The 15,398-nt window shown below is 30.0% G+C and overlaps 1 protein-coding gene and 1 pseudogene across 1 annotated transcript; one reads left to right on the forward strand and one right to left on the reverse strand.

The window, feature by feature from the left end:
• The first annotated feature begins 1,142 nt into the window (after positions 1 to 1,142).
• On the forward strand, positions 1,143 to 3,874 carry LOC125868296 (WRKY transcription factor 72B-like; annotated as a pseudogene).
• A 1,238-nt stretch (positions 3,875 to 5,112) lies between these two features.
• On the reverse strand, positions 5,113 to 8,849 carry LOC125868292 (probable LRR receptor-like serine/threonine-protein kinase At1g14390). Its single transcript, XM_049548930.1, has 7 exons — positions 7,428 to 8,849; positions 7,003 to 7,136; positions 6,442 to 6,685; positions 6,088 to 6,272; positions 5,966 to 6,009; positions 5,767 to 5,878; positions 5,113 to 5,454 (listed from the first exon to the last, which is right to left on the reverse strand). Exons 1-7 carry the CDS (start codon positions 8,647 to 8,649, stop codon positions 5,170 to 5,172), a joined length of 2,226 nt encoding a protein of 741 aa, XP_049404887.1. The 5' UTR covers positions 8,650 to 8,849; the 3' UTR covers positions 5,113 to 5,169.
• Between the last annotated feature and the right edge of the window lie 6,549 nt (positions 8,850 to 15,398).

A 15,398-nucleotide genomic window follows, 5' to 3' on the forward strand; every position in this document is an offset into this window, starting at 1 on the left:
AGTCGCCAAAAGGCTCATTTCAGGAGTGAAAGATAACCTGACTTGTTAGCTTAAAAAGATAGCTTACCAAACACGAAAAGACGCTAATTACTTTATCTATCTCAATTTATGTGACATATTTTTCTTTTTAGTCTGTTCTAAAAAGAATGTTAGCTTTCTATAGTTGGAAACAATTTAATTTCAAAATTCTTCTTTTACATTAATGAAATATCTTATAGATAGTCATACAAATGGTCGAGAAGTGTATTTTAAATCGTAAATTTCAAGAGTCTTTCCTTTTTTTCTTAAACTTATGTCACGTCAAATTGTAGCACATAAATTGAGACAAAAAAAAATAAAATTTTAATGCTATTTATATGGAAAAAAAATGACTTTTAAGAGACGCCATGCATGTAGTCAAGAAGAGGGGGTAGTTGATTTTGACGGAAATTAATAAGAGGTCGTTGGAGTAACGTCGATTTGTGTGTGAATTTTTCCATTAAGAGTGGTTGTTCAAAACAACCTTAGGATGGTGGAGAGGAAAAAAAACGAAGCTAAAATTTGAATTTTATAAGTTTTAAATTTTAAACTAGTAAAAATGAAAAAGAGAATTCGATGCATAAAACATTCTGCACTAGTAGGGTGTAAAGAAGGATCATGCCCTAATGGCCATGATCATAGTGACCACTAGTGGTTGTTTCTCTGGTACGAATCTTTGATGATAACACGAAGATAATTTTACTGTTGCTCTAATGCTCGATCCTCTTCTAAAGGAGGGATACAATATGAGGATTTTTCAGTTTTGAATTTATGTTTGGTAGAACATACTTAGTGAATTTCTTATACGATTACAAAATTTAAACTAAAATAACTTAAAATTTGATAAAACTATATATAACCTTCTAACTCCGCTCCGAAATGGCGGCAAATAAAAAATTTGTCTTGTCCCTATCCAAAGCGTTGGAAGTTAGAATTTAAAAAAATCAATTTTCCATTTGAATTAATTTGCATGGATGATAAAGAAAAGAGTTGAAAATTAAGGTTAGTTGACTAGTTGACATATTATTTATAGAGGGTCATGTGTAACATGTCAATGTTAACAACTCTAATTTTAGACTTTTATATATATTTTTTCATCTACCCTTTTTATAATTTAAAAAAAATTATAGTGGCTCATGTCCTATAAGAAGACTTGTCCAAAGAGAAGAAAATCTTGCAGATGCTTAAAAAAGAAGAAGATTAAACCATGCTAAGGAAAGATAGAGCAATGGATTCTACCAAGAAGGTAAAAATATATTGAAATTTTATTATAAAGATCTTTATTTTTCATAAAAATTTTCGTGTTTTAGTTCTTGTTATATGAATAATCATTTTTATACAGTTAAATCTCTCTATAATAGTTCATTATAATAGCTATATTTTCTTTGAAATTAATTTTCATTATAATCGTTTTTATGTTTCTTCTTTTGTTGCTATGCATAAATTACAAGATTAATTCATTACAAATTTGGTTTTAAAAAAAAGCTCAAATAATTAATCGCAACCAATTTTGTGGGGGGGGGGGGNGGGGGGGGGGGGGGGGGGGGTTAAGATCTTTGATCAACAATTCATCTTAATTAATTAAGAATTTTATGAACTAATTAAAGACTTTAATTTGCGACCGGATATTATAAGTAAGTGGTTTAATGGTTCTGTTATTATGATCAAAAACTGAGATTTAACTCTTGCTTAACCTACAAGTAGAATCAGGTGTATAATCGTCCCAATTTATGTGACATCTTTCAGATTTCAAAAGTCAAATGAGTTTTTCCTTGATCATGATTTTTTTAAATATATATGTCTTATTGTCAATTTTTATGACTTATTGTATTATTTTACGATCAAAATTAGAAGTTTGACTCTCGAGTCCCGACTCCCGAGTACAATGCAATGCCTATAACTTGTGTACATGTTTTTATTGTGATCAGGATGAAGATAAGTTAAATTCAACAAAGTGTGAGATATATGAAGCCAAAGAAGAAAATGAAAGGCTAAAGAGGATGCTATCTAAAATGATGAAGGATTATAAATCTTTGCAAATGCATTTTCAAGGCATATTAACTCAAAAAAATTCAAAGAATAATATTATTGCAACAAGTAATAATATTCATGAAGAAAAAGAACTAGTGGAACTTGTTTCTTTGAGCTTAGGGAGAAGTAGAAGTACTTCAAGAGAGTTGATCAAGAAGGAGTTATTATATGATGATCAAAATAAAAGTAATAAAAAGCATGGTAAATTATTATTTGATGGACTTGAGCTTGGATTAGATTGTAAATTCACTCAAGAAAATAGTTTTGAGGAATTAAAGAAGGAGAATATAAATAATGAACGATCAGTATCGGTACAAAATTATCCTCCATCAAAAATGGATTATTGCGATGAAGATTTTTTGCAGCAAATTCCTCAAAAGAAGGCTAGGGTATCTATAAGAGCGGTGTGTGGCACTACTACGGTAAGTTCAAGGGTTAACTGTCATAACCACATTTGAACTATCATATTTTTACGAATTTTGCTATAATTGTTCATTGATCTATTTACCCTACCTAAATTATCATTTTCTTTATATTAAAACATACCTCGATATAATAAATTTGCAAATGCAGATGAATGATGGATGTCAATGGAGAAAATATGGACAAAAAATAGCTAAAGGGAATCCATGCCCTAGGGCTTACTATCGTTGCACTGTTTCCCCATCATGCCCAGTCAGAAAACAGGTACTACTAGTTAGTAGCTCGATTAGTTGGTTAGCTATATACTTGAACTTTTACGTTATTGATGAGCATTTGATTTTTGATTAACCTTGTAATTCCCTCCATCATTTTCCCGTCCTCTACGTAATAATAATAAGAAAAAGAATTAGTAGAAAAGTACGATAACTTTTTCTTAATAATTAATTTTCTTTTATACCGTCAGCATATATAAATTTTCCATTAGTAAGTGGTGTATAATCATGAAATTGTCCATACAATTATTTTATTTTTTAAAAAAATGATTTGTTTTGGTCTTTGGTTATCAAATTGGTTCATATTTTAAACTTCCAACTTGAAATAAAGAATTTAAAGTTTGGATATTGAGAAGTTTTTCAAACTACATAACTTTTTTATTTCATTCCAATCACAAAATTTCAGTGATTTTTTTAAGTGAAATTCACGTCCAAACAGATAAAACGCATATTTTTGATTTTTTTTTTTTTTTCATGTTTTGTGATTCATGATAGGTTCAAAGATGTTCTAAAGACATGTCCATTTTGACCACCACATACGAAGGAACACATAATCACCCCCTTCCATTTTCCGCAACCGCCATGGCTTCTACAACCTCCGCAGCAGCCTCTATGTTAAGATGCACCTCAACATCATCAACATCACAACAATTTTTACCAAATATTGATCAAAATCTTCATGGAAAATTCAACTTTACCAATAATAACTTATTATTAGCCACACATAATAATGCACCAACTTTTCACTTGCCAAAAACTTCAATTTCCACATCTCAATCACACCCCACAATTACTCTTGATTTCACTACAAACTCATCAAGTACTAATTATTCTTCATCATCCTTCAATTCCTACTCTACATTGTGTAATAATTTCAAAAGTGAAATTGGACCTTCTTCATATCTAGGGAGGCCATGTTATTCTAATCAGCCTTTTATTACTTCCAAGAACAATCAAAATATGATCAACGAGTACAGTGGCGGAGTCAGAAATTTTGATGACGAATGGATTCAAAAAAATGCAAAAGTGTCACACTTAGGATTTGATCATGTGACCTAAAATGAATTTTGGACTACTTTTTGTACATTAAAGTAGAATCTTCTTTTATATTAAAGGAAATCAACAATGTATATGTGTACAAGAATATTTTTGTTTTTATTTTATTTGTACAATATAATTTTTTCGCGAAAGAGATTTCTTTATCAACCATGATCATTTCTTATAGGAATCCTTAATAGTTGCATTTATACGACACTATTTTCTTTTTAGTACGTTATAAAAAGTGTCTTTTTCTATATTTGGAAAAAATTGAACTTTAAAACTTCCCATGTTGCTCTTAGCTGCGCCTAATCAATCAAGTTCAACATAAGATGAAACGAATGAAGTACTAATGATGAGTAGTAGTAATAGATTTTTTCCACGGTGAATTAGTGAGAAATTTGTGTTATAGAACATGTTTTTCCACTCATTTCCACCAAATCAGTTCACTGGGAATATGCATGGTGGGAAATAGATTCTCAATGAAATAGTGATAAACTTTCTAGTTTTTTTTGTACGAGAACATTACTCTTTTCTCACCGATTCAATCAAAATATCAATGAGAAATTTCTTGGAGAAAATAGTGATTTTTTAGTAGTGTCGACAAAGTAATGGCTGGAGAGAAAGATACTTGGGAATACTTAACTACTCTGCTATTGTTCTTTGGGTGCTGGAGAATGCAGAGATAGAAGCAGCAGCCTGATCAGCCAATTCAGCTGTTGTGGCTGGAATTGGTAATTGATGTCGGTGCTCTTGGAGCACCAACGATGAATGCAACAGCAGATAATCTGCTGTTGCTGCAGCCACCGTGGCAGGCGTGGCTGCTGAAAATGGTATAAAGTACCCTTTTAAGTCAACAAAGATATGTTGTGAGCATTTCATCTAAAAGTTTAAGTAAGTTGATGGAGAGACAATACTTTTAGTTTTTACTTAATTATATCCTCAACATAACCCTGTGTAAAGGCCTAATAGGCCAAGCACATGGAAATTTCTGGTGGTGAGACATGAACCGGGAGGTTTTGCCTGCTCTGATACGATATTGAATCATATCATAGACCATAGAGACTGCATTGTTGTTTACTTATAATTATATCTTCAGCTAGTTATTTTGAAAATCATTGATGATGAAGTTGTTGGGGTGATTACACTCAGCGATAACAAAGCACATGAAGATACACTTTATGTCTCATTGAGTTGATGTAAACACCGGGTGTTGATAAGTTTTTCGCGACATGAAAATTGCTTTGTATTGTAAACTTGGGTACATTTTTGTGATGTAGAAAGCAAAAACATTTATTCAGTAAGCTACTGAACTTTGCTATACAAGATGGATGCATACAAATGACTAAACAACAAGATATAACAATATAATGACAGATCTCAATTATCAGTAAAACTTATTATTAAGATTTCCACTTATTTTTCCACTGAGTTTCCCACTTTGGTTCCCACTGAGGTTTCCACTGTTGGTTGTTCCTTCTTGAACCTGAATTGAGTATTGCATATGCCAGAGAACATCTTCGACTGATGGCCGCCTGCTTGGTTCTTTTTCAAGGCAGTTTATTGCTATCTGGACTGTCGTTTTCAATGAGTCATATGCAAATGTACCTCGTATACAAGGATCTGTTAAATCTCGTAGCTTTGATGGTGATTCCGCTAAGGCAGTTTCCACCTACACATATCATAAAAAACAGTTTTGTTTAAGGTAGTTAGATAGATTGTGTAATAGACTAGGCTCTTATGCAATGTGTAAAATGTGGCGATGTTACATATCACGTAAGGCATTTGTATTCGTGTGCATTCTTCTAATTCTTTATCGTGTATCTCTTATTTCTAGAGTTGAGAAACTCAACTAATCGTTATTATTTCAGAAGAACATCTGAATCAAGAAGAAAGGTGACTTTCTGAAATAATTACTATTAGTTGAGTGACGATATGATATATTTCTATCGTTTGAGAGTTATTAGGATATTGTTATTGATACCTGAAGCTTAAGGTCTTCTGCTTCGCTTCGAGAGTTGATTGGTCTACCAATAATAACTTCTAGTAGAATAACTCCCAACTGATAAATGTCTTCCTTTTCTGCTTCTTTCGCGCTGAATATGAAGTTTATATTAGCAGACAATTCAGAAATGATAGCACGAAACAGAGAAAGTAAGGTGAATGTAGCTGCAGAATAATACCTGGTAAAATGGTCTGGTCCAGCAAGAGGACTTTCCGAACCAACCTGCGAATGTTTTAAATGGTTAAAAACAAGATTTTCTCCAAGATTTACGTGTTGTCGGTTGTGATTTACTAGGATTACCTTAGGTGGCAACGATATATTGTAGCTGCTTATTCTAGCAGTAAGAGTTTCATCCAACAAAACATTCTCAAGCTTTATATCATTTCCAGTGACTCCTCCAGTGTGCAAATACTGAATTCCTTTTGCAATGCCCATCGTTATTCCCATTCTTTGTGGCCATTTCAATACATCCCTTTTCCTCCAATCTGCCAAAGAACGAATCCCGGAATATAAAATTCAGTCCTTCATCATTCCGACTGAAGAAAGTAATGACTATTAGATAGTAACTCAACTAATAGTGTCATTATCTCAGACTTCTGAGGTAATAACTATTAGTTGAGTGGCCATGACAGAAATCAACTCGTAATAGCTTACCACTAAGATGATCCTTTAGTGATCCATTGACGACGTTTTCAAGCACAATAAATACAGTGCTAACTGTATTTGGATGATCTTGGTAAGTAACAACACAGTGTCCAAGTACACTGACTAAATGTCGATGCCTTAGCTTTGATATCATCTCCATGTGCTGCTGCAGAATTTGAGGTGAATGCTTCTGCTTCAGTTTCAGACATTTCACTAGGACCACTGATCCATCTCTAAGCCAACCTCTATATAGCTGTCATTAATAATAACATCAATCCCAATGTTCAAAACACAAGTTTGTATTCACCAAGATTTATGAAAAGCATATCCATATTACTATCTTTAGTTTTTCTAAAATGTCAAAGTGTTGTTCGGGTTGACTTATAGGGTGACTTTTTGGGTCTAGACTAGAAGTATAGCAATATGAGTATCTACGGACTCGTATACTCATGTAGATTATGTATTTGACTAGATTGGAATTGTTCGGCGTCCCAAATGACGAATAATATGGACAGGACATAGTAATAAATATCATTTTTTTTGCTATTTATAATGAATCAACATATTTACCTGACCCTGGGAACCTTCTCCAACCAGATTAGTTGGATCAAAACTGTTTGTTGCTTCTTCCATTTCCTCTAAAGTGAAAACATGATATGGTGGAAGTCCTAATGATACCATCCTCATTGTCCTCCTTGCATTTCCTGATTACATCAAGTTATCAATAAATTGTCATAATGATGCACTATCACTATTCAAGATTCAACAACAAACCCCGCGTAATTCCACAAGTGGGGTCTAGAGAGGATAGAGTGTACACAGACCTTACCCCTACCTCAGGAGGTAGAGAGGTTGTTTCCAATAGACCCCTATCACTATTCAAGATTCAACATGCACAGTGTGGGGTCTAGTGGGGGAGTGTACACAGACCTTACCTCTACCTTGAGAGGTAAAGAGACTGTTTCCGATAGACCCTAATCATTAAGGAAATTTACCTCCATCAGCAGTTTTGGAAAGGGTTGAATTCTTCTCAAAAGCAAAGCTGTCATTTTTATATCCTTGATCTCTATTTCTCACAACTTTCTTGACAATGAAAAAGATCAGGAAACCAACTGCACCCACAACTACAACAATTCCAGCAATGAGTCCTAAGACAACACCAAGCTTAACTGTGGATTGTTCCTTCTCATCACTAGTTCTTGGAGGGGGCTTAACAGCTATAGCTTGTTTCTCACAAAATGTATGTGGATGTTGAGACTTAGTACTAGTACTTGACAAACAATTCCAAACATTAATCACTGTCCTGTTTCTTGAACTTGATCCAAGGCAAGCAGGCAACTTTCCCATCAATAAATTACTCGAAAAATCGACAAATTTCAGATTGTTGCTACAAGACACACTTCCTGGAAGGGCACCACTAAGCTGATTCTTAGCAATACTAATAGACTGGATTGCTGGAAGTGAAAACAGGAAAGAAGGCAATGGACCAACAAGTTTGTTAGAAGACAAATCAAGATTTTGCAAATGAGTAAACTTGTTGAGTCCATTAGGTATTTCTGATCTAAAGAGATTGTTACTCAAATTCAGTGAAACAAGATTGTTGTTGTTATCACCTAAAGATGGAAACTTTGGTCCTAAATTATTACCACTCAAATCCAACTCTTCAAGTATTTTTAACCCTTTCAGATCTGGTACACTTCCATTAAACAAATTTCTAGCCAAAACAAGAGATTTCAGGTTCTTGAAATTCACTATAGATGATGGAATCTCACCAAGAATGAAATTTGAAGTTATATTAAGTACCTCAAGTGAATGTAGCCTACTAATCTTAGCAGGCAATGAACCCCACAAACCAAGAGAAACTAAAGACAACTTTTTTAAACTAGAAAGCTTAGTAACAACAGTGAAAAATGAATCAATTGAAAATTTCCCAGAAAGGGCTTGTGGAGAAGAGGATTTTAAAGACTCAAAAGGGGATTTTTTGTTACCAACAATTGTTAACTCAGTTATATGATTACCAGAACAAGTGATAACAAGAGAAGGAGATTGTGGGAGAAAACAAAAATTTGTCCATTTATTCCATTCTTGAAGAACAGGTGGATTTTCAAGAAACTGTTGAATTTGAAAAAGGATTCTACTTTCTGCAGGAACTAACTGAGATGATGAAAATGGAACTAGAAAAAACAAAAACAAACCAAGAAACAAGAAACCCTTCATAGCTAAAAGACTCAAAATCCCAAAAAAATCTTTTGAGCTCACAAAAGAGTGAGCACTTTTTTTGTTTTTTTGAAGTGATTAAAGAGTAGTGTGGAATGAAATAATTCAAGAATCTATAATAGAGTGAGTAATGATACATAGAGAAAAGTGATTTTAAATGATGAGATTAAATAATGGAGTACAGATGTGTTTGTCTATAGCTAGTCTAGTTGTACAATTTTTGTGACAAGGATTCCATATAACTTCATCACATTTGGTAGAAAAGAATGTGCAGAGAGTGAGATAGAGAGAAGTGAAAAGAGTATAATTTTCATGAACTATTATTGAGTATACATAACATGTAATATCTCATGTTTAATTGGAATATCTTATTTTGGGATAAGTTATTTTGAGATCGTAATGATATGGTGAGATAATAATTTTGAGATTTAATTTTTTGGATAATTTGTTCCTGAATTAAAAGAGTCGTACAAATTACTTTTGTTTTTATCACATTAGCTAAACAATAATATTCTTTTCGTCACAATCATACGAAGGTGTTTGATTGAACTTTAGTGAAAATTGAGAACTTTTGGAAAGCTATAAAAAATTTGTGAATATAATTCATCTCATTAAAAATAAAATAAAAAATTTGAAGTCAAAGTAAGAACATATTTAGACAGACAAATTTTTGACTTATAAGCAATCAATTCAAACAAGCTCTAAATATTAAATACATAAAGATATCATTCTTTATTGAACAAACTAAAAAAGAAAGAAGATAACATATTTCGATGAATTCTATTGTGTTTTAACAAACACATTTCAATTCAATTCATTCGAAAATACGCATATTTCTAGTAAAAATATTTGATAGAGCACCTACGAATGTGATCTAGTACCGAATAAAGAGGGCATAAGGTCTCAAATTCAAAATACAATAATGACAAAATTTCGTAGTCATTTTTCCTTATATATTCAAGCCTTAAAAGGCAAAAATACTCTATACACATACAACTAGAAAATAACCTCATAAAATTAATCGAAATACATTTAAACGTTTCACACAATATAAAATACTCTATACATATACAACTGAAAAATAACCTCATAAAATTAATCATACACGAACAATTCACATACTACAAAATACTTAATATATATACACAATTAAAGAATAACCTCATAAAATTAATCGAAATACAAAAAACGATCCACACATCACAAATATCAAAAAGATGTGTGGAGAAAAGGCTTTAGAAAAGAATTAAATGAAGGGAAAATGAAGTGTCAAATGTGACATTAAGGTAACATGGTGTAGTTGTATCTGTCAGTCGGTGCTTATGTACAAAACAATAAAGCCAAACCATTTTCCTGGTCCTGCGCTTAACTATACAAAAGCCCTTTAAATTATTAAATTCCAACTTGTTTTTTGTATATAACATAAGATATTATTATTATTATTATTGAATCTTATATTATATACATTTTTGCATGGATGTTAGTAAGTGATCATGCTAAAAGTCAAAAGTGGGGCTCTGAAATCAAAACACTTCATATATTAATGTATTATTACTCCTTACTTACTACTAGTATTCTACTTGTTTGTCTTGTTTATACTTAGCATTAAAGTTCTTTGACTTATGACTTAGTCTATCTTGATCGATAAAGTATCGTGATGTGATGCATAAAATTTCTTTACATTTAACTAAATATTTTGAATATGAATATAATGAAGTGTTTGATGATATCATATTTTAAAGAGCATTCTCCTTTTCCTTCAAGGATATATAATGCAAAGAATTGGGTGAAAAATCGATCGTATCGTCAACCGTCTACCATCAAATTCAATGCTTCACATAGATGAGATGACAATAATTTTTTTAGATAAATACTTCTCTCCAATTAAAACAACCAGAATGAGATTAATCAAAATCTTACTCTACACGGATATTCGAGTCTATTAACATCCATATTATTATATAAATTTTTAGTTTAAAAATTGAGTAAAAAAATCAAACGAACACTTGAGATCAAACTTTGAAAGTTGAAAGCATTAGCCAAGACATCCCGGGTAACGATTCAAAAATAGATGAAAGATTCAAATTTTTCTGAGAAACTTTGATATGAATCTGTTATTTTTTTCTGGAAATTTCAATACGAATATCAGACACCTCAGATCGTAAAAGAAGAAAGAAAGTCTTAGTGAAAGTTTGTTGTTGTCACTATCCAAGGGTCTACTACAACCAATAATTCTATGCTAAAGAGGTGTAGAATGGTAGCTACCATTAATTGAAACTAATTGATTCAAACACCCTCCTTTGCTAAGCACATCATTATTATGAATTTATGATATGAAAAAATTCCTTTTTTTTTGACAGAAATTAAATATGGTTTTAATTGGAGCTTGAATAAATGCTCCTGTAATTATATGATTTATGCAAAATACATTTATTTTCAAACTCTAAATCAATAATTATTATGGTAGGTTGACAATCACTATAAACTTTGCAATCGTTGAGAACAGTTGAATAGAGAGATTCATCATACCCTACATATAACTGATTAATTCTGAAATTTTGATTAAAATATAAGAATTTGACATTATAATAAGCATGTTTATGCAAAATCAAAGCTAGAATACATATAAAATAAAACTAAGAATGGATGAAATTAACAATAATGATGGCATTTATATAAGTGTAATTCTTTAACTTATAAAAGGAATGTGAGGTGCATATATATGCAATTTTTTCTTAGGAAAACTTTACTTTCTAGTGATACACTTTTTTTTTTAGTTAATTTTACAACAATACATTTATATACTTAGTAATAATTTAATTTTAAATTGCTCATTAAATCCTTACTGAGATGATTTATAGTCACACAAATATCTATGACTAATTTTCGATCATAAGTTTTAAAAATTAAATTATTATTTTTTACTTTCTTAAACTTCTATGTAAATTAGGGTTAATACCTCAAATTGTCACTCAACTATCCAGTCTTTCCTCAGAAAGTCACTCACATGGTGACTTTTTAGTGAAAATTAAAAGTTGAGTGACTTTCTGAGGCAAAAGTGGATAATTGAGTGATCATCTGAGGTATTAACCCTGTAAATTAAGACGAAAAAAGTTATTCATAACATTATAATTTCGGCCCTAGCTAAATATTAAGACTCCCAACTTAAAAGTAAGTTCAACTATTGACAAAACTTGAAAGATGAGACATAAATATTATGAATTTCATGAACTCTATAAGTGAAGTTTTTCATAATTTAATCTTTCTTTTTTGGTTTCACCTTCAATATTGGATATTCTCATTAAAGTCTGATTAGTGCAAATTCACACACTGTAGAATTTTATTAGGGAGGAAACACTCCCATCAAGAATTTTCAAATTTTATCTAGCCGAATGAAAAAATCGAACAACATGTGAAAACTAAAATAAAATATCTCGAAAGATGAAGGATATTTAGACAAGGGAAGCGGGTCCCTGGAATAGGGTCGGGCCATGCCCATTGAGAGTTTTTATGACACCACAAAAAAATGTTTTTTTTTAATCATTAAATTTAGGAAAAATAGGACAAAGGACAAAACTAAATAATCATTTTTGATAATAAACTTCAATTCCAAAAATCATATCGCAATGAATGCTTTTGTACACCTGGTTAAATAGTAGTAGTAATTCCACATCCAAAAAAGAATTAAATATTTATTGATTTCATATAATATAATATGATAAAAATGGATTTCTCTTGTTTATGGAGGAAAAATTTCATCCCTTCCATCATATATTTGTAACGAGTCTAATCAGATGTCTCGTAAAAGCTAATAATTATAAATTTTGATAATGATAAATTAGATAACAAAAAGAATTCATATTAAAAAACATACGTAATATTTAATATAATTTAATCAAATAACCTACATAATATAAAAGCTAATGTAAAATACATAAAGTCGAGAGAGAAGATATCTCCTAAACAATACTCTTTTAAAGACTATCGTATAAATATTATTGTGTTCGTAGGAGAAGAATAACTTAAATTTATAGAAGTTAAAATTTTTCCTCTAAATAAAAAATAACCTAGGGATTTATATTCAGAAAAAAATATAAAAGCAATTATGATAATATTTTAATTGTCTTTCAATAAAAAAATAAAAACTCAAATATAATTTTAAAAAATCAAAATAAAACTCTAAAAAAGTTTGATTTTATTGTTCACTATAAATATTATTTTAATTATATAAACATTTTCATAGGAGATTAGTTAAAAAGTCATACGAAGTCTCTTTATAAAATAAATAAATAAATAAAATATAGATAATATTTTCTTCATTCGGATTAGGTGGGCCAGTAATTAAAGGAAACATGATGATCAAGTGGGGAAAAGAAAGACATTATAGCTATTTTCTGAATAACGGATAAATATTTTGAATAGGAAAGCCCTAAATGGCCAGAAAATTTGGCTAGAAAATTAAAAAAGCTATAATATTTTTTAATTTTAAAATAAATTGATCTTTTTTTCATATTTTAGTTAAAATATATTAAAGTTAAAAGGATAAAAATATTTAAAAAGGTAAAATAACATAGATAAAATATCACTCTGATCAAATTCTGGCCAAAAAGATTTTTCCTTTTGAATATTCAAACTTTTGCCTAATGCAAAGTATTCATGTACCTACTCATAAAATTCACCATTCACTCTTTTTTTGCGCTTTCTTAGCAAATAGAGTAGTGTTTTGAAAGGTGTGTTTGAGTTTGAGTTTCGTTAAAAACGCATTAAAACATATTAATGGAGTGTTAGTATTATGGGTTCAGGCTAAGTTTTGCTTGTTCAAGAAATATCAAGTAACACTATTTTATCATAAAGTTATATTGTATATATACGTTGGTCTTAATTAATTTTTTATTATAATTTTTTTATTTATATCGATCTTAATTTAGATAATATTTTAAAAAACTCCTCTCGAAACAATTTATTTATTTATTTTTAAAAAAGTGACAAGTCACATTTAATATTGGATTTTTTGGTGTTTGTGTCGGTGTAGTTTGACGTTTTAGTCCTACCTAATCTTCTCATCTTGTTTTATGGCATTTAGCAAAATAATAATTTACTTTTTGTTGAGTAATTAAGACGGAATATATATTATTTCCAAAAATAACAAAACAAAACAAAAAAACCAAGTACTGTACTCACTGTAGTATTGCCATTCTTTTAATGCATCTATCTGTATTTTTTGTTTTCTTTCACTTTTGTATTTTAATACGTTTGGACTTTAGAGGTATTCATATGTTTCGTATTCATACTTGTTCATTATTCTAAAAAATATTTTTTTTACTTTTAATTGTCACTTATAATATATCAAAACATGATTAAAAAAATATATTCTATTTTACACATAAGATTATTTATTTATTGTCTAAATCATTTCTCATCAGTTGAAACTTGAAACTATATATCAATTAATACAATTATTGTGATAAAAATATTCATATTAATTATTATTATTTCTTAAAATACGTGTAAAGTTCAAAATGAATAAGTAAAACTAAATGAAAATAATATAGTTTTATCCACTTAGAGAACTTTTCGCAACTTAGAAAAGTTGGACTTAATTAAGAACAATTTGTTATTTGCATTTTTAATGCAATTCATCATTTTGCACCGAATTGATTGAGAGATGTATGATGATGTGGATGTAAACTTGTCAGTCTCACGAAGTTTTAAATTATTGGAGTGAATATTTTGATAATATCTTTAAAGTTTCATATGTAAAATTTAAAATTTTGTGATAGTATTAATATTTTTCAACTATAAGGATTAAAATGTAGCTATTTATGGATTTTGCGATAATTAGAAAGTGTTACTTTGAGACTTTCCTTCAAATATTATTAGACTTTTTAGTCTAATTTTAAGTTAATCTGTTCAATTGTCACCCATAATCTCTGATTACTTAGATTCCTTTGAGTAGAGAATTTTTTTTTTAATATTGGTTAGTACCTTACTAAAGTCACTTTTGTATGTGTATAATATTTTTTATTCTAAATAAATCATGGATCTTTGATTAGTTGAAACTATGGATTATTTATTTGTTCTTATATTATCTTTGTTATTATGATCACAAGAAGGACAAAAATAGTATTAGCTGTTTCTTATAAGTCAAAATGCTACTTCTCAATTGGATAAAAACAAAAAAACAAGCTTAGTTTAAGTTTTATAAAATCATATTTCTGATCAAGGAAGCAAAAGGGAATCATTGAAAATTGAACTTAGATTTATATATAGCGACCTATTTTCACTGTCAATTGATAGGCACGAAAAAAAAGAAAATTTGATAAATATTTAGTTCATGTGAATAGGGATGACAATGGAGTGGGGCGGGATGATTGTGGGGCAAACCCGCATAAATCTGCTAAAATTATAATCCGCCCGTCCCGTTCTGTCCCGCTCCGCATAGCATCATTTATTGGTTTCAATCCACCCCGTTCCACCCTACATAAATCCGCTTTTCCCCACCCCGCATCCTATAATTCGTAAAAAAAAAAAAATATTAGATGCAATAAGTGTTTAACCAAAAAAATTAAATTATTTTAATTGCTTAATATTTTTTTAACCTCTAAAATTAATATGTTATACTGTTCCAAATCGCCAGTAACTTTTTTTTTTTGATAATTTTGAATTGATTACATATGACGTAATAAACAAATTGTTGAATGTAGTAAAAAAGAAACAAAATATGTCAACAAGTTTTTTTTTTCCTTTCT

Source organism: Solanum stenotomum, chromosome 6 (assembly GCF_019186545.1).
Source record: "Solanum stenotomum isolate F172 chromosome 6, ASM1918654v1, whole genome shotgun sequence".
Lineage (NCBI taxonomy): Eukaryota > Viridiplantae > Streptophyta > Magnoliopsida > Solanales > Solanaceae > Solanum > Solanum stenotomum.

Bases quoted from the DNA above. Each gene is read 5' to 3' on its own strand.
- LOC125868292 (XM_049548930.1), bottom strand. From the start codon at position 8,649: ATGAAGGGTTTCTTGTTTCTTGGTTTGTTTTTGTTTTTTCTAGTTCCA. The intron at 7,137-7,427 runs GTAAATTTCCTT...TGATGTAATCAG, and splicing joins TTCCAAAACTGCTGATGGAG to GAAATGCAAGGAGGACAATG. The intron at 6,010-6,087 runs GTAATCCTAGTA...AAACATTCGCAG, and splicing joins ATATATCGTTGCCACCTAAG to GTTGGTTCGGAAAGTCCTCT.